This window comes from Erythrolamprus reginae, chromosome 7 (assembly GCF_031021105.1).
Source record: "Erythrolamprus reginae isolate rEryReg1 chromosome 7, rEryReg1.hap1, whole genome shotgun sequence".
NCBI classification, from domain to species: Eukaryota; Metazoa; Chordata; class Lepidosauria; order Squamata; family Dipsadidae; genus Erythrolamprus; species Erythrolamprus reginae.
This window is the reverse complement of record NC_091956.1, coordinates 71061776-71088418: the sequence shown is the minus strand read 5'-3', so window position 1 is coordinate 71088418 and position 26643 is coordinate 71061776. Positions and strand designations below refer to the sequence as shown.

Sequence of the window (26643 nt, the reverse complement as noted above, 5' to 3'; positions counted from 1 at the left end):
AGGTTGAAAACACTGCTCTAGACTTCATTATAATTGAAAATCTGTAGGGTTTCTCAAACATGCAATGCAGGTAGGAAATCCTAAGAAAATTTCTGAGCTACAATAATTCTACAAAGAAGAGTAGTATAAGTTTCAGAGGCAAAAAGAGAAAAAATTAAAGTTGTCTACATCTGAAAATTGTTTTTCCTGTTGAAGGAGGTGTTACAAAGTGCTAACTGAAAGAACATCCCATGTTCTGCACCTACCCTAGTCAGTTTTTATTGTCTTTGAATTTGTAATAAGATGCATATATAGCAAACCTATGTTTAAATTTTCAGTAAAATGCTTAACTTTGTATCTTGTAGAAGTTATATCAACTTTTGTCTATCTAGTTATTAACCAAAACAAGCAGTGTTGCCTAAGCTTTTGCATTTAACAGTAAATACACATTTAAGTGAAACTACATAATTTATATAGATTTATTTTCATATTTTTGGACATTTGAAAATTACATTTGATACATCTTTTCTGTATATTTTTAAATGCATCCTTTTTTCCAGCTGATTTACTACTCATTTTCAAACTAAGGGACATTCACAATTAATCCATTGGATCCATCTTGGTGAATACTCAGATGGAGTCTTCAGAGATTGGATTGGAGATTACCGCAGAAATTTTTTAAAAAAATTAAATCCTCAGAAGGCAACAGCAAACCACTTCCATTCTGCCACTAAGAAAGTTAGACGGTTGCATTCCTGAAGTCATCTGAATTTTTTCTCAGCTTGAAGAACTTTGCCTTTTTTAGGTCAACTACAACCTTCACAATGAATTGGCCATATGAATCTTTCCCAACAGTTTTGGTTTGTAGTATTTGCAAAGAAGTTATTCGAATGAACTTTCTCAAATTTAAAATACAAAAGCAGATTAAACAGTTTTATGATATTTTTAAACTGGTGTTTGGATAACAATTTAAACGGCTTTTTGATTCAAGTTCTTACAGACATGCAAACATACAAACAACCAACTCAAAATCTTTACAAAGTTATTATTTATAAAATTAAACCCCCCCAGAGCTATATTTGCACTTAACAATGAACTAAAGAGTGACCATCAGTGAACTGTTGGACAGTATTACCTGTGTGTATATGTTTCGGTGGTTCAGGGTGGGGAATTTGTGGATGGGTGGAGTATGTTTTTGGGGGTTGTTATATGTGTTGGGATTGGTCTTTAGGTGTCATGTGAATTTTATTGTATTGTGTATTGTGTATATATATATATATACAATGACAATAAAGTATTTATTTAGAAAAAAAACCCTTCCTTTTCTCTTTCTCTCCCTTGCTCCTACTCCATATAAAATTTCATGCAACTGCACTGTTAAATCTTTATACAGATTAAGATATGAACCTCAATTTTTTAACTGATTAAAAGTTTCTGAAGCCAAGAAAAGCAATATACAATGTCTGTCTGTCTATAGCCATGGATACCATGTACACCTTCCAAGCGCTCAGAAGAAAACTAAAGAAACTGGACATAGTTTTGCGGAATGAGTCCCCTCTTCCCATTTAGAGTTCCTTCTAACCAGCCAGGTTCTCGTGAAAGATGTACTGTAGAACAAAGAAAAGAAGAAGAAAAATGCATGTTAATTGGGTGAATTCATAATTTTTAAAACTTTTCCAAAATTGTCCAACAAATATTTCACATAAACAAATTAAAATTAATCTTTGAATCTCCATTTTCCAAGAACACCAATTAATGATATAATATAATATAATAGAATAGAATAGAATAGAATAGAATTTTATTGGCCAAGTGTGATTGGACACACAAGGAATTTGTCTTGGTGCAGATGCTCTCAGCGTACATAAAAGAAAATATACATTTGTCAAGAATCATGTGGTACGACACTTAATGATTGTCATAGGGGTCAAATAAGCAATGAAGAAGCAATATTAATAAAAATCTTAGGATATACGCAACGTTACAGTCATACAGTCAACATGGGAGGAAATGGGTGATAGGAATGATGAGAAAAACTAGTAGAATAGAAGTGCAGATTTAGTAGAAAGTCTGACAGTGTTGAGGGAATTATTTGTTTAGTAGAGTGATGGCGTTCGGAAAAAAAACTGTTCTTGTGTCTAGTTGTCTTGGTGTGCAGTGCTCTGTAGCGACGTTTTGAGGGTAGGAGTTGAAACAATTTGTGTCCAGGATGTGAGGGGTCAGTAAATATTTTCCCCACCCTCTTTTTGACTCGTGCAGTGTAAAGGTCCTCAATGGAAGGCAGGTTGGCAGCAATTGTTTTTTCTGCAGTTCTGATCATCCTCTGAAGTCTGTGTCGATCCTGTTGGGTTGCAGCACCAAACCAGACAGTTATAGAGGTGCAGATGACAGACTCAATGATTCCTCTGTAGAACTGAATCAGCAGCTCCTTGGGAAGTTTGAGCTTCCTGAGCTGGTGCAGAAAGAACATTCTTTGTTGTGCTTTTTTGAAGATGTTTTTGATGTTAGGTGACCATTTTAGGTCTTGAGATATGATGGAACCTAGAAATTTGAAGGTCTCTACTGTTGATACTGTGTTGTCTAGTATTGTGAGAGGTGGAAGGGTGGAAGGGTTTCTCTTAAAGTCTACCACTATTTCTACGGTTTTGAGTGTGTTCAGTTCTAGATTGTTCTGGTCACACCACAAGGATAGTTGTTCAACTTCCCGTCTGTATGCGGATTCATCATTGTCTCGAATGAGTCCGATCATAAAGGTGAGGGCTAGGGACATATGGTTGAAGTTAATATTTTCCAACTATCAGAGTTTAAATTATTAAAATGCATAAATCTTTACAATAACAGCTCCTTTTATCAGATGCACAGTGTAACTGAAGCAGATTCTCACGGCAAACATGGAAGGAGACAGCACTATGGGTCTAGGACGATTCCTCTCTGACCCTTACTTCTCCTCCGGCGTTTCTACTCTGACTTTTCAGGTGACACATCTTCAGCTATTTGTCCTGGACAATAGATCACCTTCCCATCCACACTCACCTCTCACTTTTCCATTGCTGCACATGGATTCTCCTGCACAGGGGTCACCAACCTTTTGGACCTCAGGGACCACTAAACTCATACAGTGGTACCTCTAGATACCAGCTGCTCCACATGCGAGTATTCCAAGTTACGAGCCGTGACGCGAGCGAAATTTCTGTTCGACACCCGAGCTTAAATTCGGGATACGAACTGAGCTTCCACTAGGTGGCGCAAGAATCTCCTTGCTTCCAGTTATCTCGGCGCGAAAAACAAAGTCTAAAGGCATTCGTTCGAGATGCGAGTTGATCAACTTATGAGCTCGGGTCTGGAACGAATTAAACTTGTATGTCGAGGTACCACTGTAATTTTAAATCCCGTGGACCACTAAAATGATCTGCCTAATGATTGGCTGGGTGGGTGTGGCTAGGTGGTCATGTGATTGGGTGGGCGTGGCCAATTACTCAGTGCCTGTACTTACTCCTCCCCTCCCAGCTACTCCTTGCCTGCCTGCCCAGGTTTCTTAGGGCCCCAACAGGAAGCAGTTGTTTGGAGCCACCACAAGAAAGAGTTGGCAAAACAGCTGGCTCAGTTCAAATTGGATCTGGCCGAGGAGACTCATCAGAACCACCTCACTGAGGACTACAAGCATAGGCTTTCCAAGCAGAAAGAAGACCTGAGGGTGTGCAAGGCCAGATACCGGCACTGGAGACTCAGCAGGCTGAGATGGTCAGCCAGTTCCAGGCCACGAGGCAGCCTCACTGGAACAAGGCCGTCTGGCTCTTTGCCACCAGCAGCACTTTCTTCGAGCCTTTGCTCGAAGCTACACCCCAGGGGACTGAAGCAGACCCTGAGTTGGAATTCCTGCCCCCCTCTGACCCACATAAAAAGATCCCGAACAGGGAGATTCTCTGCACCAACGCAAATGTTCAATGCATGTATTCAGCCCAGGGGCCGTAGTTTGAGGACCCCTAATTTAGTGCAATATAAAAAATGCAAATACTTTTTCTGCAGACCAGCAAAATTTTCTCACTGACCACCAGTGGTCCACCAGTTGGTGACCGTTGCTCACACACACACACACACACGCAAAACCTTCTGTGCCTTTCCATTTCTGTGCCTGGATTCTTTTCAAAGTGGAGAAAATGTATATTTCAACAGGAGCAATTGAGATCGCTAGGTGGTGGGTGATAAAACAGAGTAGCAGCATTCCCAGAGTGTTTTACAACACCAGCATATTGCTCCCGATTATAACAATCCTCGTTTTATGTAGAATTCTCTTCCCCAAAACAACATCCATTTATTTTATTTTATCCCCCACCCCGACCCCACATAGGAATAGAAAAAACAAATCTGCTTATTTTTTAAAGTAGAATTTTGAAGCAGATAGAATTTGAAGTGGGTACGAACAAGGGTAGAAAGGGAGGATTTTAAAAATCCAGCATCTCTCTCCTTTCAATTGATTTCTTATACATCCCTCTATATGATTGGATGGGGGCTAACTGTCCTGGAGGGGGACATCTGGGACGAACCCTCTTTCTGCAAAATGGCTGTGTCAAAGGGTATGGGGTGCAGATTGCAATGACCTATTGCCCAGGGCAAATAGCTGGAGACGTGTCACCTAAAGAGAAAAGTCGGGGGAGAATCGTCTTAGGAGAAACGCCCGAGAGGGAAGGGGCATATGCTCTGGGAATGCGTTGAAGTTCAAAATTTTTGTAAGGAAGTACAGAATGAAATAAATAATATGCTAAACATTAATTGGATAATCACGAAAGAATTAGCAACAGTAGTTAAATATGGGGAATTACGAGAATTTAAAGAAATCAAAACAGCAGCTTTGGAAAGCGCTCAAGCAATAGTGGTACTAGGGTGGAAGGATAGCAATAAATGGACAATCCAGAATTGGTACTGGTACATGGTGGACCACATCCACTTGGAAATTATGGAAATAAGATTAAATAACTTTGATGAAAATAAATTGGAGAAGCTGATGGCACGATGGAATAAGGTGAAAAATTATATCTTAAGTAGAATTTATGACGACAATGTGAAAAATAAATTCCAATCACTTTTTGTATGTAAAGAAATGTAAACCGGAGCCAAGGAAGAAATTGAAACTTATTGCAAATAATTTAACCCCCTAAATGGTGGTGGGGTTTTATTGGTGTTGGGCACTTTTTCTTTAAGTATTTCTTTTGTTTGTTGTAATAAAATTTAACAAAAATATTATTATTTTTTTTAAAAAAAGGTGAACAATCCCATTCTGAGCACCACAATCCAATAGGTCTACTTGTTACCTGGTCTACACTAGCAACACCATCACCAAACAAATACATGTACAAGATTAAAGGAATCTACACATAGTCCATCATATGTGATATATTCCATTATTTGCAAACAATGTACCTTCTAGATTTTATGTAGAACAAACTGGACAAATTTTCCTCAAAGAATTAATGAACAGAAGTTTGACACCTGGTCTGCAAATGAGGCCAAAGTAGTATTGGAAACTGTTTTGGAAAAACAGGATTAAGTCCACCACTTAGCAAGAAACTGCTGAACTTGCATATATCTAAAGTTTTTGGCAATCTCAGAACATCTCAATAAACACAATGAGTTCTAGACACATTACTATTATTAATTAGTAATCTGTCATAGATATGTAATCTGTTTTACATGCCATAACCCTAATCTCCAATCTTTTTCTTATCAGGGTTTTACTCCAATTTAAATCTGACATTTGTCTATCTAGCCACTGTGATGAAGTGAGCTGCAACTCATGAAATCTTATGCATTTTAATAAAATGTATTAGTCGAAAACAGATACACCAGATTCCTTATTACTAAAAGAGTTTGAAATAACAGAAACATTCAGGATCGGTAGTACTTGCTGACCTTACAGATCTAAATGATAACACAAATCAGCGGGTTTAATATATCACAATACTGTTGCAAGACAAAATATTTTAGAATATTTTGATTTTGGAGCACTTATGCTGTATTACTTGAAAAATCTAATGATTGCCACTGGACCCGTTGGCTTTTGAAGTATTCACTGCTTCTCTGGGAGAGATTTGGAGCATGACTCAATTTTTCCAGTTATATTTAAGATATTAAAGCTAAGTTATTAAAAGACTTGAAAAAGACAACAGTTCAAGCACTTTAAATACCCAGCAAAAATGAATTATAAATGAAATGTCTCAGAGGAAGCTATTGAGCACTTTTTTCTTACATTTTGCAAAGTGGAACAAATTCTCTTTTTAGAATAAAATATAACAAGAATAAGCTATAGTGGTATATAGTGGCAGCAGACTGATTTGTAGCTGCTTAAAGAAAAGTAGCTGATTTGTCTTGGGATTATCTTCTTTGATGTCATTTTCAAATACTAATAATGAATAAAGAAGAATTTTCCTTCTGTATAATGGCACATACATTAATATCATTGGTTGCAAAATCGTAAATTGAATCTTTATGTGGAATGAATCTTTAAACAAATTAAAAACGCAAAGAAATTGCACCCATTTATTTATTTATTGGATTTGTATGCCGCCTCTCTCCGGAGACTCGGGGCGACTAACAGCGACAATAAAACAGTGTACAATAGTAATTTGGTATTAGAAATGATTAAAAACCCATTAATATAAAAACCAAACATACATACATACATATCATGCATAGAATTGTAAAGGCCTAGGGGGAAAGAGGATCTCAATTCCCCCATGCCTGGCGGCAGAGGTGGGTTTTAAGTTGTTTACGAAAGGCAAGGAGGGTGGGGGCAGTTCTAATCTCTGGGGGGAGTTGGTTCCAGAGGGCCGGGGCCGCCACAGAGAAGGCTCTTCCCCTGGGTCCCGCCAGGCAACATTGCTTAGTCAATCCTGAATAATGGTGGTCTCCAAATTCTGCCATTTTATTTGTTCCTTTGAACCCAAGTCCTGCCCTTAATCCAACCCTTCTGAGCAATAATAATGGCTTAACTAACTAAAAGAGAATGAAGATATTACCTGACTCTAGTCAAGATTTTCTAGTGTAAAATATATCAAGGAAAGGAGAATAAATACAGGAGATTAAAAAGAGAGTAGTATATGGAGGAAAAAGTAGACAGGAGATTCATGTGATTCATGTCAGTCAGTAATTTAATGGTTATATTAAGTGGCTGTTATTGGCAGTACGTCTATTTGATGGATGCACTGAGTTACATATTTTAAGTTATTGGTAGAGCAATAGAAAACATGCATTATTCTCTCAATTCTTCATTTAAAGCTTATTAAAGTATATGGAAGTTTAGTGACATGTATTACCTGGTTTGGGGTATCTGGATAAATCTAAGTACATAGGCGGAGAGGCATTAGGAAACGATACGGTCCTTTTCTAAAGGACTGTTGAAGGACAAATGGTTTTATAGACTTGGTAAATATCACAGCTTATCGTGTTTTTTGGAGTATAAGATGCACTTCCCCCTCCAAAAAAAGAGGGTGTCTTATATTCCACATGTAGCTCCGCCCACACATTCCGCGTGTTGCATTTTTGGGTGGTTCCAAACGGCGGGGATCCTCACTTCCACATGGAGCTGGATTCTCGAAGCGCCCCAGAAAAGTGTGTTGAAAGCCGTGCTTTTTCTCAGAAAGACCCAATAAAGAGGAGGCACATCAGACCTCCTGGACCTGCTATTTTGGAAACACGCTACTGGGCTTTCCAACAAGCCGTTGCGGCTTTCCTACCTCGGTCGGAGCATGATTCCTGAAGCAGCGCAGGAAACTGTGTTGAAAACCTTTTAAATGATCCCCTTCCCCGATTGCAAAAAGGGTGCCTGAAATGTGAAAATCCTAGAGGAAAGAGTTTCCAGGTGGCAGATCCCCCTCCGTTTTGGGGAACGGGGAATCTGCCACTTGGAAACTTTTTCCTCTATGATCCTCGCATTTCAGGCAACAGATTCCCCCTCTCTGATTGCAAATAGGGTGCATTGAATGTCTATGGCCATAGGTTAAGAAAACTGGGGCATTTGGGGATTGGAGCCAAATTTGTCTTCAGCCTTCACCATGAAAATCACAACCCACCGCACCCATTTCAGTCAAATTCCATCCCAATTTCTGCAGAAAAAAAAATGTCAACAGATGCATGATAAAACAAAAAGTCTGATTAAAGATTTGAAGAATATATTTATTTATTTTATTTATTTATTTATTTGATTTGTATGCCGCCCCTCTCCGCAGACTCGGGGCGGCTAACAACAGTAATAAAACAGTATATAACAATAATCCAATACTAAAAACAGTTAAAAACCCATTATATAAAAACCAATCATAATACAGACATACCATGCATAAAATTTTAAAGGCCTAGGGGGAAAGTGTATCTCAGTTCCCCCATGCCTGGCGGCAGAGGTGGGTTTTAAGCAGCTTACGAAAGGCAAGGAGGGTGGGGCAATTCTAATCTCTGGGGGGAGTTGGTTCCAGAGGGCCGGGGCCACCACAGAGAAGGCTCTTCCCCTGGGTCCAACCAAACGACATTGTTTAGTTGACGGGACCCGGAGAAGACCTACTCTGTGGGACCTAACTGGTCGCTGGGATTCGTGCAGCAGAAGGCGGTCCCTGAGATAATCTGGTCCGGTGCCATGAAGGGCTTTATAGGTCATAACCAACACTTTGAATTGTGACCGGAAACTGATCAGCAACCAATGCAGACTGCAGAGTATTGGTGTAACATGGGCATATTTGGGAAAGCCCATGATTGCTCTCGCAGCTGCATTCTGCACGATCTGAAGTTTCCGAACACTCTTCAAATGGGTTTGAAATGCTTTAAAGAAATCTCATTATTCTTCTAAGTTTTCCTAGTATTATCTGAGGAGGCTTTTTTGGGGGAAATTGCCATAGCAGAAATCTGAGATTTACCTTATGCAACAAAAGTGGATTCTGAAAATTAAGGAATATCTGCAACTAATCTGTTTTATTAATTAAAAAAACAAACACAGAAGATTATACAATCATATATGATTACTTGTAATTTCTTATTCACATTTCTGTAATCTTAGAAAGAAAAAATCATTTTTATTGTTAGGACAGATTAAAAAGATCTGTGCTGCTTGTTATCAAAATCCGAGTGGAAGTGAGGACTCTGTTAATCCTGATACAGAATTCTTTTTTTCTTGTTTTTCTCCCCAAAATTAAGGTGCGTCTTATATTCTGCTGTGTCTTATACTCCCAAAAATACGATAATTAACAATTCCCTTTGATACTAAAATATTCTACTTACTGCACTTGAAATTATTAAAAGCATTCATTTCTGGAGCCACTTTATTTTTATCCCTGCCACTAAGGAATTTTTTGTCGGTAGAAGCAGAGATGTATCTTGGCTTCCCTAAAATTCAGGCTATGTCTGAGTCCTCCTGTGGCCAAGATAAATAATCTAGTTCATCGTCCTCCAAAACTGAATGATAAAAACACCGCAGATCTCCTATATGCAAATGATGCAGGGCTGTTAACTCAGACACAAAATGATCTAAAGCAAGATTTACATATTTAGCTGCATATTGTAGTCCATCAGCACTTAAATATAATTATTTTTAAAAAAACCCAAAACCCAACAACCCAGAAGGGCATTAAATTTGCCTAGGTTAGACTCTTTGGATACTGTGATTTGCCTTAATTTTTAACATAGAAACATAGAAGTCTGACGGCAGAAAAAAACCTCATGGTCCATCTAGTCTGCCCTTATACTATTTTATGTATTTTATCTTAGGATGGATATATGTTTATCCCAGGCATGTTTAAATTCAGTTACTGTGGATTTATCTACCACGTCTGCTGGAAGTTTGTTCCAAGGATCTACTACTCTTTCAGTAAAATAATATTTTCTCATGTTGCTTTTGATCTTTCCCCCAACTAACTTCAGATTGTGTCCCCTTGTTCTTGTGTTCACTTTCCTATTAAAAACACTTCCCTCCTGGACCTTATTTAACCCTTTAACATATTTAAATGTTTCGATCATGTCCCCCCTTTTCCTTCGGTCCTCCAGACTATACAGATTGAGTTCATGAAGTCTTTCCTGATACGTTTTATGCTTAAGACCTTCCACCATTCTTGTAGCCCGTCTTTGGACCCGTTCAATTTTGTCAATATCTTTTTGTAGGTGAGGTCTCCAGAACTGAACACAGTATTCCAAATGTGGTCTCACCAGCACTCTATATAGCGGGATCACAATCTCCCTCTTCCTGCTTGTTATATCTCTAGCTATGCAGCCAACATCTTGAATTTAAAATTTGCCAGTATGTACTAAACCAGTGATGGTGAATCTTTTTTGTTTTCATGTGCCAAAAGGGGTGTTGGGTCACGGGTGCATGTGTCCCCACACCCATAATTCCATGCACACTCCCTACATGTGTACATTAACCCCCAGGTCCCGGCATTCGATGGCACACTCATTTTTCACTCTCCCCAGGGTTCAGAGCCTTTCTAGGAGCCTGGGCAGAGTGAAAATGGCCTCCCCTACCTCTTGGAGGCTCTCCTGAGACCAGAAGCGGCCTACACTCCAACACTCCGCAGTCTGCATTGGTTGCGGATCAGTTTCCAGTCACAATTCAAGGTGTTGGTCATCACCTATAAAGCCCTTCATGGCACCGGACCAGGGTATCTATGAAACCACCTTCTGCCGCATGAATCCCAGCGACCGGTTAGGTCCCACAGAGTTGGTCTCCTCCAGGTCCCGTCAACTAAACAATGTTGTTTGGCGGGACCCAGAGGAAGAGCCTTCTCTGTGGCGGCCCCGACCCTCTGGAATCAGCTCCCTCCAGAGATTAGAACTGTCCCCACCCTCCTTGCCTTTCGTAAGCTGCTTAAAACCCACCTCTGTCGTCAAGCGTGGGGGAACTGAAACATCTCCCCCTGCCTATGTAGTTTTTTGTGTATGATATGACTGTATGTATGTTTTTATATATTGGGGTTTCTTATTTTTTAGACTTTTTAAATGTATTATTGTTATTTTAGAATCTAACTATTAGAGTTGTCATTATATATTGTTTTTGTCGTTGCTGTGAGCCGCCCCGAGTCTACGGAGAGGGGCGGCATACAAATCTAATTAATAATAATAATAATAATAATAATAATAATAATAATAATAATAATTATTATTATTATTATTATTATTATAATTATTATTATTATTATTATTTCCCAACTGCCAAACGGGCTATTTCTGGCCTCCGTGGAGGAGGTTATTTTTGCCCTCCCTAGGCTCCTAGAAAGGCTCTGAAGCCTAGGGAGACAAAAAAATGGGACTTCTGGTCCAACCAGCAGCTGGCAAACAGGCAGTTCCCAGCCTCCGGAGGACCTCTGTTGGGGTGAGGAAGGCCATTTCCATCCTCCTTGTCTCCTTCGCTTGCTGGTAAACCTCCTAGCCAATTAGATTTGTTAGAAAATACAATACAGTGGTACCTCAAGATACGAACCCTCGTCTTACGAACAACTCGTGATACGAACCTGGGGTTCAGAAAAAAATTGCCTCTTCTTACGAACTTTTTTCGAGTTACGAACGCCAAACCCGAACTTCCGGGTTCGGCGTTCGGAGGCTGCTGGGAAGCCACCCGGCTGTTTTAAAAGGTGACCACCGGGCTGGGTGGCTTCCCAGCAACCTCCTGAACTTTTGCCAAACTTCCGGGTTCGGGGTTCAGGAGGCTGAAGTGGCTTTGTGGCTGAAGTCGAGGGAGAGTCTGCCCGGAGACCGATGACGCTGCAGATGGGAGAATTTCCATTGGCCCCACTCCTTCCTGGATGTTGCCAATTTTTTTGCGGTTTTTTTTTGGGGGGGGGGGTTTGCACGGATTAATTGACTTTACATTGTTTCCTATGGGAAACAATGTTTCGTCTTACGAACCTTTCGTCTTACGAACCTCCCCCTGGAACCAATTAGGTTCGTAAGACGAGGTATAACTGTATCTGGCTCCTAGAAAGGCCTGGAGCTTGGGGAAAGCAAAAAACGGACCTTCCCCACTCCCTCCAGTGGCTGGAAACAGCTTGTTTCCTGACTGCCAGTAGGCCTGAAAATCAACCGGCATGCATCGGACCCAAGCTTGTGTGCCCAGCGATATGGCTTTGCGTGCCACTTGTAGAATGCATTCTATAGATTCGCCACCACTGTACTAAGCGCTCTAAAATTCTTGCTTCGTAACACATTTGTAAGAATTTATAGACAGTATGTCAGGCTATTAATAAATGCAGGGCACATGTGGATTATGTCTTCCAAAATGCAGACAAGTTTTGCATTATACAAGCAGTGCATTGTACAAGCCCAGCTTTTGTTCGGAACCTAATTGGGACCACGGGGCTTTTTCACTCTTTGAAAGGGTGCAATATAAATTCTTAAATAACAAATTTCAAGTCCCACAATCTGTTCCAAATATTGTCTTGTTCATTAGGCTGGTGGGATCGACACTGAAGCTTATATTTGGACATTCATCCTCTGTGTATTTATTATTTATTTATTCATTAGATTTGTATGCCGCCCCTCTCCGCAGACTCGGGGCAGCTAACAGCAATAAAAATGACAAATATAACAAATCTAATATAAAAATAATTTTAAAAACCCCAATTTAAGAGACCAATCATACAGACATACCATGCATAAATTTTATAAGCCTAGGGGGAAAGAATATCTCAATTCCCCCATGCCTGATGACAGAGGTGGGTTTTAAGGAGCTTACGAAAGGCAAGGAGGGTGGGGGCAACCCTGATATCCGGGAGCAGTTGGTTCCAGAGGTCGGGGCCACCACAGAGAAGGCTCTTCTCCTGAGTCCCGCCAAACTACATTGTTTAGTCGACGGGACCCGGAGAAAGCCAACTGTGTCGGACCTAACCGGTCGCTGGGATTCGTGCAGCAGAAGACGGTCCGATGCCATGAACCATAACCAACACTTTGAATTGTGACTGGAAACCGATCGGCAACCAATGCAGACTGCGGAGTGTTGGTGTGACATGGGCATATTTATGAAAGCCCATGATAGCTCTCGCAGTTGCATTCTGACCGACACCCCCCCTCGCCACAGCCGAAAGATGTTTCTCTAATGTGAGCTGTGGATCGAGGAGGATGCCCAAGTTGCGGACCCTCAATGATTTCCCCCCCCCCAGGGTAATGGACGGACAGATGGGATTGTCCTTGGGAGGCAAAACCCACAGCCACTCTGTCTTACAGGGTTGAGTTTGAGTCTGTTGACACCCATCCAGACCCCAACAGCCTCCAGACACCGGCACATCACTTCCACTGCTTCACTGTTATTTGTTAAATCAATTTCTTTTCTCGTGCGCTTACTATTTCTGATTAATTATTTCTGATTAATTATTTCTTTGTTTAATCCTAGAATAGGACACTGCATCAAAAACTGAAATTGTATGTATGCTCTTTCGCTTAATTTAATCCTGAAGATGGTGTAAGAATACTTAAGGGTAGCTTTTAAACAATATGTCCAGGATTAGGAAGCCAATTGCACCTCACTGTCATACTCCAAGGTGTGTTCTTAGATAGTCATTTGCCTTTTTCCAACTTTGCCAAATCACATGATTCAAATTCAAAAAGTCAAACTTAGGCAAATTTATTAATCTCCCAACAGATATTCCTGGGAAGTTGCAGGCCCATTTGAAACAAAGACATTGCACCTGTGGTGAAGGAACTCCTGACCCGTTTTGCTGTAATGAATTCATTCATTCATTCATTCATTCATTCATTCATTCATTCATTCATTTATTCAATTTTTATGCCGCCCTTCTCCTTAGATTCAGGGCGGCTTACAACATGTTAGCAATAGCACTTCTTAATAGAGCCAGCCTATTGCCCCCACAATCCGAGTCCTCATTTTACCCACCTCGGAAGGATGGAGGGCTGAGTCAACCTTGAGCCGGTGATGAGATTTGAACTCCTAATCTTCAGATCTACAGTCAGCTTCAGTGGCCTGCAGTACAGCACTCTACCTGCTGCGCCACCCCGGCTTCCTTTATGAAGATTGCCAGCTGCAGCTACTAACTCTTCATCAGGTTGGATATTCAGATTACCAGATCCTTTTATATATAACTGATACTATCCAATTAATATGATTTCTATAAACGTAGCTACATTTTTTATTATTAGCAAAATTTGTTTTGTCCACACCGGTTTAATTATCAGGTTTCACTCTGGTTTTTATTTACTGTTTTTGAAATTATATTTTTTGTTTGTTTTTGGCTGATCAATGACCGTAATAATGTTTATTTGTTTACTTCACCCATTAGACTTTCATATCCACAACTACATAGATACCCTGTTTCCCCGAAAATAAGACGTATCCCGAAAGTAAGGCACATCAGAGGTTTTGCAGAATTTGCTAATATAAGGCACCCCCCCCCCCGAAAATAAGGCGTAGTCAAGTTTACATACGGTACGGTGGAAAAACATACGGTACCATTCAAAGCTGTTCATAGCGGTACCGTAATAATGTGGCGTCCCCTGCTGGCCCCTTCCATCGCTTTGTACTGTCCAGTACAGCAGACATAGTCTGCTGCTGTCTCACCGCCATTACAGTCTCCACTACAGTGCGTAGACTGTAGTTCCTCTGGTGGCCGGAAGCTGCAATAGCGGGAGTATACTGTTGTACCACATAAGTGCCGTCATTTGTGTGTGTGTGTGCCATACTGACAGGTACCATACCGTAATCAGTGTACCGTACGGTACACTTTCTTTGGGGGTGTCAGCTTTTCCGCCCGTGAATTTGTCTTATTTGAGAAATATAAGGCATCCCCCGAAAATAAGACGTAGCACAACTTTTGGAGCAAAAATTAATATAAGACAGTGTCTTATTTTCGGGGAAACACGGTAGGAATAAAAGAGTGGACTCCTATGAACAACAGCTGTCTAGAACATAGGACATTAGGGGTTTGGTTTTCAAAGTATTTCACACTCAAAAAGGATGCAATGGTCCTTCTAAAAGCCAGTGCTTTTTATCTTGCCCTTCAGGCTTGATTCCTTTCATAGGAAGAAAATGTCAGTAGACCTAGACTATATAAGAGAAACTACAGCATGTTCTTAGTTTTTCTTTCACAATATAGGAAAGACCTTTCCATTGATACTCAACACCATTTATACCGAATGGGAATTACTGAAAGGATCTTTCGCATAGCTGATTCAATTCAGTTCAGGGTGAAAAATAATTTAGAATAACATACATGTAGATACAATGGTGTGGACAGATTTGTGAAGGAAAAGGAAAAGTCTTGTGATTGTGCTATTTTAATTCAGCATTGTGCATTTCCATATTGTTCGGTCCAGTCTATATTTGGAATCCTCTGGACACTGGAGGTGATATTTTGGTAAGAAAAATCACATGTACATATTCAAAGTGTCATCCAACATTCACCCCATTTGCTTGAGTCTACTGAACTACCGTGAAATCCAAGTATCTAATAGTATAAACACTTTTAAATGGTAAACCTAAGTGAACTATAAGAATGCATGACTTATTTATTTATTTATTTATTATTTATTTATTGGATTTGTATGCCGCCCCTATCCGGGCAGCTCACAACATATCACAACATAACAATACATCTAAAAATCCAATTAATATGGCTAAAAAGACTTAAAAACTCTAAAAAAATAAATAAAAAAACATTCATCACCATTCACTCAACCAAACATACTAACCATTCGTTGATCAGGGGACTAAGATCTAATGGGCCCAAGCCTGGTGGCATAAATGGGTCTTTATTATTATTATTATTATTATTATTATTATTATTATTATTATTATTTCTATGCCGCCCCTCTCCGCAGACTCGGGGCGGCTAACAACAGTAACAAAACAGTAAAATCCAATATTAAAACAGTTAAAACCCATTACAGGTATATAAAAACCAATCATACATACTGACATACCATGCATAAAATTTTAAAGGCCTAGGGGGAAAGTGTATCTCAGTCCCCCCATGCCTGGCGGCAGACGTGGGTTTTAAGCAGCTTACGAAAGGCAAGGAGGGTGGGGGCAATTCTAATCTCTGGGGGGGAGTTGGTTCCAGAGGGCCGGGCCCACCACAGAGAAGGCTCTTCCCCTGGGTCCCGCCAAGCAACATTGTTTGGTTGACGGGACCCGGAGAAGATCCACTTTAAACTTTTATGGAAGGCGAGGAGGGTGGGGGCAGTGCGAATATCTGGGGGGAGCTGATTCCAGAGGACTGGGTCCCCCACAGAGAAGGCCCTTTTCCTAGGCCCCGCAAAATGACATTGTCTGGTTGACGGGACCCTAAGAAGGCTGACTGTGGGATCTGGCCAGGCACTGAGATTCATGCGGCAGAAGGCGGTCTCAGAGGTAATCTGGGCCAATGCCATGTAGGGCTTTGTTGGTCATAACCAACACTGAATTGTGTCCGGAAACTAATCGGCAACCAATGTAGTCAGCGAAGTGATTATGAACTTAATAGACAGACTTAATGAAGAACATCAGTTAAAAATGCATTTGGATGACAGTAAATTCTCTGGTCAGTACAAGAGGACAGGTGTTCATATTACACAAGAACAGAAGAAAGATACAGAATGATTATGTTTGAATTGACTTTGTAATATTAATAAAATACCGAAACTGTTACTGTTATAAAGTATCTTTTTACGCCCACAGAAACATATTTGTCTAATCACTTAAAAAATAATAGATTTTATTCATTTAGAGAAATGCTTTGATTATACAGTGTTCCCTCAATTTTCGCAGGTTCGAACTTTGCAGAACGTCTATACCACGGTTTTTCAAAAATATTAATTAAAAAATACTTTGCGAGTTTTTTCCCTATACCACGGTTTTTCCCACCCGATGACATCATATGTCATCGCCAAACTTTCATCTGCCTTTAATAAATATTTTTTATATAAACTTCGATAAATAAACACGGTGAGTAATAATCTAAACGGTTGCTAAGTGAATGTGAAATTGCAATTTAGGGGTTTAAAGTGTTAAGGGAAGGTTTGTGATACTGTTCATAGCCAAAAATAGTGTATTTACTTCCGCATCTCTACTTCGCGGAAATTCGAGTTTCGTGGGCAGTCTCGGAACGCATCCCCTGCGAAAATCGAGGGAACACTGTATTGTGTTTCCATGACACTGGCACACTGTTTTCCCAAAAATAAGATATCCCCTGATAATAAGCCCAATTGGGATTTTGATGCATAGCAATAAGGCCAAGCACTTATTTCAAGGTTCAAAAAAAATATAAGACAGGGTCTTATTTTTGGAGAAACACCGTAAGCAAACCCAGATAGTGTCAGAAAAAGCCAAGCCCATCAGCATAAAAGTCAACAGACACACTTTGGAAATGAATCACTTTTTCAAGATTAGATGTCTTGAAGATAGAAAGATATATCAAAGATGCAACCTTCAAAGACGATTTACCCTGATATCTTTAACTGGATATAAAGAATCATGGTCTCTGTAGAACTGAAAATAAGCAGATCAATCTGAAGCAAGGCTGTCCAATCCTCTCACAATTCAGACAAGAAAGGTGACCTTATCGAAGACAAAGGGCTGAATGGTTTGAATAATAGAGTCAACGCAACAAAATAAACACTCCAAGTTGGGGCTGATAAAGTGATAGATTAGCATATATTATACTGTCCTTGAGAAACCGAATGTCTTGAAGAATGTTTACATGTGCTGCCCAATACAACTTTAAGGAGAGATAAAGGCTTTGGCATGTTTAAGGGGAAAACTAAACTAGAAAATAATATGCATTAATGGGTGAGTATAGGCATGGCATGGCTCCAAGCTATCTGATGAGCCTACTCACTTCAATGTGATCGGCTGTGACACTCGCTTCAGTGAAAGGATCCTACTCTGAATCCCGTCTGCCAAATAATTTTGGTTGGAGGGATTGAGGAGAAGAGCTTTTCTGCTGTGGTCCCTGTCCTCTAGGATATTCTCCTACTGCAATAGAGGTTGGCCTCCACACTTCTGGTCTTCCAGAACAGCCTTAAAACCTGGATTTGGTTGGTTATGACCTATAAAGCCCTTCATGGCATCGGACCAGATTATCTCCGGGACCGCCTTCTGCCGCACGAATCCCAGCGACCAGTTAGGTCCCACAGAGTGGGTCTTCTCCAGGTCCCGTCAACTAAACAATGCCGCTTGGCGGGACCCAGAGGAAGAGCCTTCTCTGTGGCGGCCCCGGTCCTCTGGAACCAACTCCCACCAGAAATTAGAATTGCCCCCACCCTCCTTGCCTTTCGTAAGCTACTTAAAACCCACCTCTGCCGCCAGGCATGTGGGAATTGAGATTCCCTTTCCCCCTAGGCCTTTACAATTTTATGCATGGTATGTCTGTATGTATGTTTGGTTTTTTATATTAATGGGTTTTTACTTTATTTAGATTTGTTTAGTTTATTTAGATTTATTTAGATGAGTCTTGAGTAGTTTACGAAAGACAGGGAGGATGGGGGCAGTTCTAATCTCCGGGGGGAGTTGATTCCAGAAGGCCGGGGCTGCCACAGAGAAGGCTCTTCCCCTGGGGCCCGCCAAACAACATTTTTTAGTCGACAGGACCCGGAGAAGGCCAACTCTGTGGGACCTTATTGGTCGCTGGGATTCGTGCGGTAGCAGGCGGTTCCAGAGGTAATCTGGTCCAATGCCATGTAGGGCTTTAAAGGTCATGACCAACAATTTGAATTGTGACCGGAAACTCATCGGCAGCCAATGCAAGCGACGGAGTGTTGAAGAAACGTGGGCGAATCTTGGAAGCCCCACGATACTCTCGCGGCTGCGTTCTGCACGATCTGAAGTTTCCGAACACTTTTCAAAGGTAGCCCCATGTAGAGAGCGTTGCAGTAATCGAACCTCGAGGTAGTTTGCCATCACGGTCCTAGGCTGTTACGGTCTTGCATAAAACTTCAAATGACATTTAGAAAGTCTCTTTGGTTCTGAATCTCATTTGTGACAGCCATATTCCTGAAGGCATTGCTAAAGTAGCTCGAATCAAACGCTGAAGGTTTTTTGGTGTAATTTTAATGATCCCCTTATATAGAGCGCTGGTGAGACCACATTTGGAGTACTGTGTTCAGTTCTGGAGACCTCACCTACAAAAAGATATTGACAAAATTGAACGGGTCCAAAGACGGGCTACAAGAATGGTGGAAGGTCTTAAGCATAAACTGTATCAGTCTGGAGGACAGAAGGAAAAGGGGGGACATCCCATTCAGAAAAGATGATAAGCTTCCAGTTCCCGAAGCTTAGTACATTTTATCAGGGTTCAGTTTATATATCTCATAGTTATTTATGTTTTGCAAGTAGGATGCTTGGCTGCATAGCTAGAGGTATAACAAGCAGGAAGAGGGAGATTGTGATCCCCTTATATAGAGTGCTGGTGAGACCACATTTGGAGTACTGTGTTCAGTTCTGGAGACCTCACCTACAAAAAGATATTGACAAAAGTGAACTAGTCCAAAGACGGGCTACAAGAATAGTGGAAGGTCTTAAGCATAAAATGTATCAGGAAAGACTTCATGAACTCAATCTGTATAGTCTGGAGGACAGAAGGAAAAGGGGGGACATGATCGAAACATTTAAATATGTTAAAGGGTTAAATAAGGTTCAGGAGGGAAGTGTTTTTAATAGGAAAGTGAACACAAGAACAAGGGGACACAATCTGAAGTTTGTTGGGGAAAAGATCAAAGGCAACATGAGAAAATATTATTTTACTGAAAGAGTAGTAGATCCTTGGAACAAACTTCCAGCAGAGCTAAATCCAACGATTCTTTATCCTGAGTGGTCAGTTTTTGATCACCATTTCAATGTTCAGAATTGCTCTGCAGCAATTATAATTAAGGCAGGTCTTTTATTCATTGAATTCATACATGATGCTTGAAGTATCTCTTGGGGGAATCAAAATTTTAAAAATATAGTAAAAATGTAAAATTTGAACCCAAGTAAGTCATTATAATCCAAACGACTACTTTATCATAATGTCCATGGTGAGGTTCTTATGAGCAGCATTTTATTTTCCAACAAAATGGGTTGCTTAGAATAACAACTTACACTGTACTAGCTACAGAATATTGTTAGCCAATTTATGATGTCTGTTATGTTTAAGTGAACACAAGAAAAAGGGGGCACAATCTGAGGCTACTTGGGAGAAAGATCAGAAACAACATGAGAAAATATTATTTTACTGAAAGAGTAGTAGATGCTTGGAACAAACTTCCAGCAGACGTGGTTGGTAAATCCACAGTAACTGAATGTAAACATGCCTGGGATAAACATATCTCCATTGTAAGATGAAATACAGGAAATAGTATAAGGGCAGACCAGATGGACCATGAGGTCTTTTTCTGCCGTCAGTCTTCTATGTTTCTATGTTTCTATGATGTGGAAACAAGAATGCAAAGTCCCATTTTCGAAATGGAGACTTTAAATAGGATCTTAAATACATTTACTTTTCTTCTTTTGAGGAAAAGACACAAGGTCTGACATGTCTGAAAGCCTTCTGTTAAATTCCTGCTTTGTGAACCACATGTTTCAACAACAATTTTGTACATAGATTTGACTACGGGAGTTTCAATTCACGTGCCAAGACACCACACCTTTAAACTAAACTTGCTTTTAAGAGAACTCTTTGAAGCAACTAAATACAGATTTAATTCCCCTTTTATTACTTTTGATTCAGATGCAATCTGTCCATAAGGTAATTTTTGACAAGATACAACTATAGCATCCCTGTTTTCTTAATGGTAAACAGACTAAGAACAGAAGAGAACAGAAGAAGGAATAATAATAGAAAAAACCCCCTATTTTTAATCTAGCATAAGCAAAAATACTGGTGTGTGTGGCAAGATGACTAAATGAACTTCACTTATTTCAACCACAGGGTGGATGCATATTTCTGTTTTAAATATGTTTGTTTTTTTCTTTGCTCCCTTTTCTCTGTTCATGCAGAAAAACAAATCATTTCTAAGTTTTTTTAATCCGCCTTAACTTGTTTAAAAAAATGTATATACTTTGCCAAGTTTTAGGATGATGAAAAGATTAAGTTCATGAGAAACTTTTCTTATTTCTATTTTTGAGGTAAAAGAATAATGCCCAGCAGGAAGTCAGGGACCATATTTGGAGGGACAGGGAGATACCGACTCAAAACAATTTTGTGGGAGATAAATGATAGTAGATACTTTTAAAAATGGCCAATGCTACAGAGAATCTGAGACCACCAAGACAAAAACAAAATTACAGTGATCCCTCGATTTTCGCGGGTTCAAACTTCGCGAAACGGCTATACCACGGTTTTTCAAAAAATATTAATTAAAGAATACTCCACGGGTTTTTTTCTATACCACGGTTTCTCCCACCCAATGACATCATAAGTCATCACCAAGAGTCAATTCTCTCTCTCTCTCTCTCTTTCCTGTCATTCTCTGCTTCAATCATTTTCTCATTTCTCTTTTTTTCTCCCCTTTTTTCTATCATTTCTTTCTCTCGCTCTCTACCTTCCACTCTCCCCCCTCTCTCTCTCTTTCTCACTCTCTCTCTCCCTCTCTCCTTTCTATCTTGCTCTGCCTGTTGCTCTCTCTCTGTGAGAACACCTGCCCTGCCTCTCCTGCAGCCCCCTCGCTGACAGCTGGGATGAAAGCGCTCTCAGCTAAGGGACTGCGAGAGGGGCGAGGCGGGCATTCTCAAAGCGCTCAGAACGGCTAGCGGCCGAATGAGGAGGATGAGAAGCCGTAGCCGCCAGCGCTGCTGCAAGAGGACCCGTGCCCCAAGAAAGCTGGTGAGAGGGGTGGATTGGGCCGGCGGGGGGTAGCGGCAAGGGGGCTGGAGGCGCTGGGGGGCGGGGGCGGGGGCGGCCGACATTCAAAACAATCTTTGCCGGCCTCCACACTTTCCTCGCTCTCCGCCCCCAACTTCAAGCCTGGCTCCTTGCGCAGCCTTGGAAAAGGGTGCGCGGGGGGTAGTTTTTGGCTGTCCATAGCCAAAAATGGTGTTTTTACTTCCGCATCTCTACTTCGTGGAAATTCGACTTTCGTGGGCAGTCTGGGAACGCAACCCCCGCGAAAATCGAGGGATCACTGTAACCTCATATTTCCATCATTTCCTTAGCCAAAACCATGGGACTTCAACTGATTCAGCAAACAGCAACCCATGAAGTCAGTCAGGAATGGGAAAAAATCTATTACTTCAAAGTAGACACCCACTTGGAGCAAGAAGCGATTCTGAGATATAATATTTTGGGTACTAATATAATGTAACAGATTGGGTAAGTAGGGTTAGTCACAAAATATTCTTTTATAAGAAAAAAAATTTCTCCCCTTAATGCTCACTCTTAGCCTGCTTTTTTTCTCTTTATCAATTTTATCGATGCTATAAGTTTGAACTCGGGATTTTGCATTTAAAAAAAGAGACATGAAAACAGTTTGATGTGTAATTCATTACTGTTTCTGCTGCTGTCCACCAGTTAACAACTGCCAAAAAGGGAGTTAAGTCTACAGATATAGAAGTGTTAGCTTTCACTTGTATTTGAGCCAATTGCCATCTTTTCTGGCAAGAATAACGAAGGCATGTAGCTTCTTTGAAAAATATGCATCATAATACATAATTGCCCTCTGTTACAGAAGCGTCGTCTTCTGTTGCAAGCTAAATGATGCAAGTTGCAAATGCCATCTTTAAGACAATGGTTGAACATTAGAATTAAAGAAGAGTTACTGCTTCTGTTAGTAGGTCGTGTTATCATGGATGTTTATTTTCTTTTGTGAAATGTTTTGCACACTTTTCTTCTTGCACCACCAAAAATAAAATATATGACAAAATAAAAGTAGAACTACTACACAGGACGTTCTCATTGCTTCTGGTGATAAATGCTAAGTCAGCTAAGGACTTGGAAATACAGTGAACCCTCGATCATCGCGAGGGTTCCGTTCCAGGACCCCAAGCGATGATCGATTTTTCGCGAAGTAGCGGTGCGGAAGTAAAAACACCATCTGCGCATGCGCAGATGGTGTTTTTACTTCCACCGCCGCCCGCCCTTCGCCCGCCCACCCCGTTGCTCGCGCCTGGGGTTTCCTGGGGAGCGCGCGCGTTGCTGGGGCTGCTCCCCAGCTGGGGAGCGGAGCCGGGGTTTCTCCAAGCGCGCGCGCGTTGCTGGGGCCGCTCCCCAGCTGGGGAGTGGATCTGGGGTTTCCCCAAGCGCGCGCGCGTTGCTGGGGCCGCTCCCCAGCTGGGGAGCGGAGCCGGGGTTTCTCCAAGCGCGCGCGCGTTGCTGGGGCCGCTGCTGGCAACGCGCGCGCGCTTGGAGAAACCCCGGCTCCGCTCCCCAGCTGGGGAGCGGCCCCAGCAACGCGCGCGCGCTTGGGGAAACCCCAGATCCGCTCCCCAGCTGGGGAGCGGCCCCAGCAACACGCGCACGCTTGGAGAAACCCCGGCTCCGCTCCCCAGCTGGGGAGCGGCCCCAGCAACGCGCGCGCGCTTGGAGAAACCCCGGCTCCGCTCCCCAGCTGGGGAGCGGCCCCAGCAACGCGCGCGCGCGCTTGGGGAAACCCCAGATCCACCCCCCAGCTGGGGAGCGGCCCCAGCAACACGCGCGCGCTTGGGGAAACCCCGGCTCCGCTCCCCAGCTGGGGAGCGGCCCCAGCAACGCGCGCGCGCTTGGAGAAACCCCGGCTCCGCTCCCCAGCTGGGGAGCGGCCCCAGCAACGCGCGCGCGCTTGGGGAAACCCCAGATCCACCCCCCAGCTGGGGAGCGGCCCCAGCAACGCGCGCGCGCTTGGGGAAACCCCAGATCCACCCCCCAGCTGGGGAGCGGCCCCAGCAACGCGCGCGCGCTTGGAGAAACCCCGGCTCCGCTCCCCAGCTGGGCAGCGGAGCTGGGGTGTCCCCGCGCGTGCCGCCCGCCCGCCCACGCCGTTGCTCGCGCCGCCACTGGGGTCTTACGGGGCAAGAGGGGAAAGACCCAGGGAAGCCGCCCAGCTTCCCAGCTGGGGAACTCCACCATCTACGCATGCGTGGCCATAGAAAAAAAGGCACACATGCGCAGATGGTGGAGTTTACTTCCGGGTTGAAAACTCGCGAAATAGCCCTTTCGCGATGCTTGAGGACGCGAAACTCGAGGGTTCACTGTATACACTTACAAGCATTCTTCATATATATATGAAGAATGCTTCATATATGATTCGACACAAAAATATGTAACCCTTCCCTGGTGCAGAGCTGAAGGGATTGGATACTGTAGCCTAGAGGATAATTCTCTGCCTCACAAGGCAAAGCTTGCAGGTTTAAGTCCCAGTGGGTATGGCTAGCTGATGAGGCCAAAACAAGGCCAAAATAGATCTATCCTAGTCTCCCTTCCGAGGTGGGTAAAATGAAGACCCAGATTGTTGGGGGCAATATGCTGATTCTGTAAACTGCTTAGAGAGGTCTGTAAAAGCACTATGAAGCGGTATATAAGTCTAAATGCTATTGCTATTATATTTCCTATATTTATGAAAGCCTGGAATGTGTATTTTTTGAAGGAAATCATATCTTTCCTTACATCCTTACTCTAATAAAGTTACAGCATGTATAATATTATATTACTTTAGATTGAACTAAAGATCTTCCATATTACTACCATCAACCCACCTTATCTATGGAGATTTTCAATTATCTATTTTAGAACTCAAAGAATGCTAACAATCAGGTGACTCAAGGAATATAAATCCTTTCATTTTCTACCATTCAGCCAAAACTGAATAAACTTCTTGGACAAAGGAAGGAAAAACTAAGAAAGTCCAGTTAACTTTTAAAAAGGCATCTTTGGAACAATCCACTCCTTCTTGCTTTATATTATGCAAATCTATTCCCTTTCATAGTATCTGAAAACCACTTTATAGTTAATATCTGCTTTCTTGTTCTGAATAACATTAACATAGGCAAACAATTATTGTCAGAGTTGAAACCGTATCTTGTTTTGGTTCCATTTTTTCTCTCTACTCAAACTCAAGATATTTCTTTCATTCTACAAAAGGATAGGATTTGAGATAGTGTATAAAAGGAATCTTAAGTGAGTGTATATTTTTCACAACAAGAGGTAACCTGAATTGATAGAAAATATTAAAACTACAAGGTTAGCAATGAGCAAATGTAGAACTAGCCTTGGAGACTGGGAAGAGAATAATGAACCATTAAGGAAAAAATATAACAATTCAGCTCTGAGGACATGGAAATCATGAGAATGAAACTCTAAAAGAATTAAAATAATAACATGATTTAAATTAAATAATATAAGAAATAATTCTGAAATGTATTTGATTTCAAATAAACTTCTTGATTTAGTTCAAAATAATATGGCTTTCTATTTTCTGTTATTCTATCTTATAACTATAATGTACATTCCTGAAATTCAGGAATTGTGTTTCTTGGCCTCATCTCTATCAAACAGCCAACAGAGATTTTCTTTAATCTGGTTTCTAACATTCAATATTTCTGAATTTTTACTGTGGATTTCTCATTATAATGTTAGTAGTACCCCATTTCCCCGAAAATAAGACGTACCCCAAAAGTAATATATGTCAGAGGTTTTGCAGAATTTGCTAATATAAGGCACCCCCCAAAAATAAGGCGTAGTCAAGTTTACATATGGTACGGTGGAAAAACATACGGTACAATTCAAAGCTGTTCATAGCGGTACCGTAATAACGTGGTGTCCCCTGCTGGCCCCTTCCATCGCTTTGTACCGTCCAGTACAGCTGCTGTCTCACCGCCATTACAGTCTCCACTACAGTGCGTAGACTGTAGTTCCTCTGGTGGCCGGAAGCTGCAATAGCGGGAGTATACAGTGTTCCCTCAATTTTCGCGGGTTTGAACTTCGCGAATAGCCTATACCACGGTTTTTAAAAAAATATTAATTAAAAAATACTTTGCGGTTTTTTTCCTATACCACGGTTTTTCCCACCCAATGACATCATATGTCATCGCCAAACTAATAATTTTTGCAAATAAATAACAAAAAAATTAATTATTGTTAATAAATAATTATGTTTTTAAGTATCAGGATCACTAAGTGTCTTATTCAATGGTGAGCACCAGTAATAATGGTGAGTAAATGTTTGTTAAGGGAATGGGAAATGGTAATTTAGGGGTTTAAAGTGTTAAGGGATGGCTTGTGATACTGTCCATAGCCAAAAATGGTGGATTTACTTCCGCATCTTTACTTCACGGAAATTCGACTTTCGCAGGCGGTCTCGGAACGCATCCCCCACGGAAATCGAGGGAACACTGTACTGTTGTACCATATAAGTGCCGTCGTTTGTGTGTGGGGGTGCCATACTGACAGGTACCGTACCATTTCTTTGGGGGTGTCAGCTTTTCTGCCTGTGAATTTGTCTTATTTGAGAAATATAAGCCCCCCCCCCCGAAAATAAGACGTAGCACAACTTAATATAAGACAGTGTCTTATTTTCGGGGAAACACGGTATCAACTCAATAACAGTGAGTCCACAGTTTCCCAAACCTAGTTATTACTCAGTTCTTACATATTATTAAATGTGTAAGATGTATCCCTATTTATTGAATGAATGTTGATTTTTTTAAATATACTATTGTATGTTGTAGTTCATTTCTACCAAGTTTCACTAAAACTTCCCCAAATTAGTATCTTATAGATTTGTTGCTTCCGAGGCTCTCGGAATTTCCATTTTAGTATG

The 26643-nt window shown here is 41.3% G+C and overlaps 1 protein-coding gene across 1 annotated transcript in view; it reads right to left on the bottom strand.

Annotated features, from left to right (window-relative positions):
- Positions 1-444: 444 nt before the first annotated feature.
- ARHGAP10 (Rho GTPase activating protein 10) overlaps positions 445-26643 on the bottom strand; it is a 144242-nt gene continuing 118043 nt past the window's right edge. The window contains exon 23 of the mRNA XM_070757792.1: positions 445-1586. Coding sequence (XP_070613893.1) covers positions 1498-1586 — 89 coding nt within the window. The 3' untranslated portion in view covers positions 445-1497. The remainder of the gene's footprint in view (positions 1587-26643) is intronic.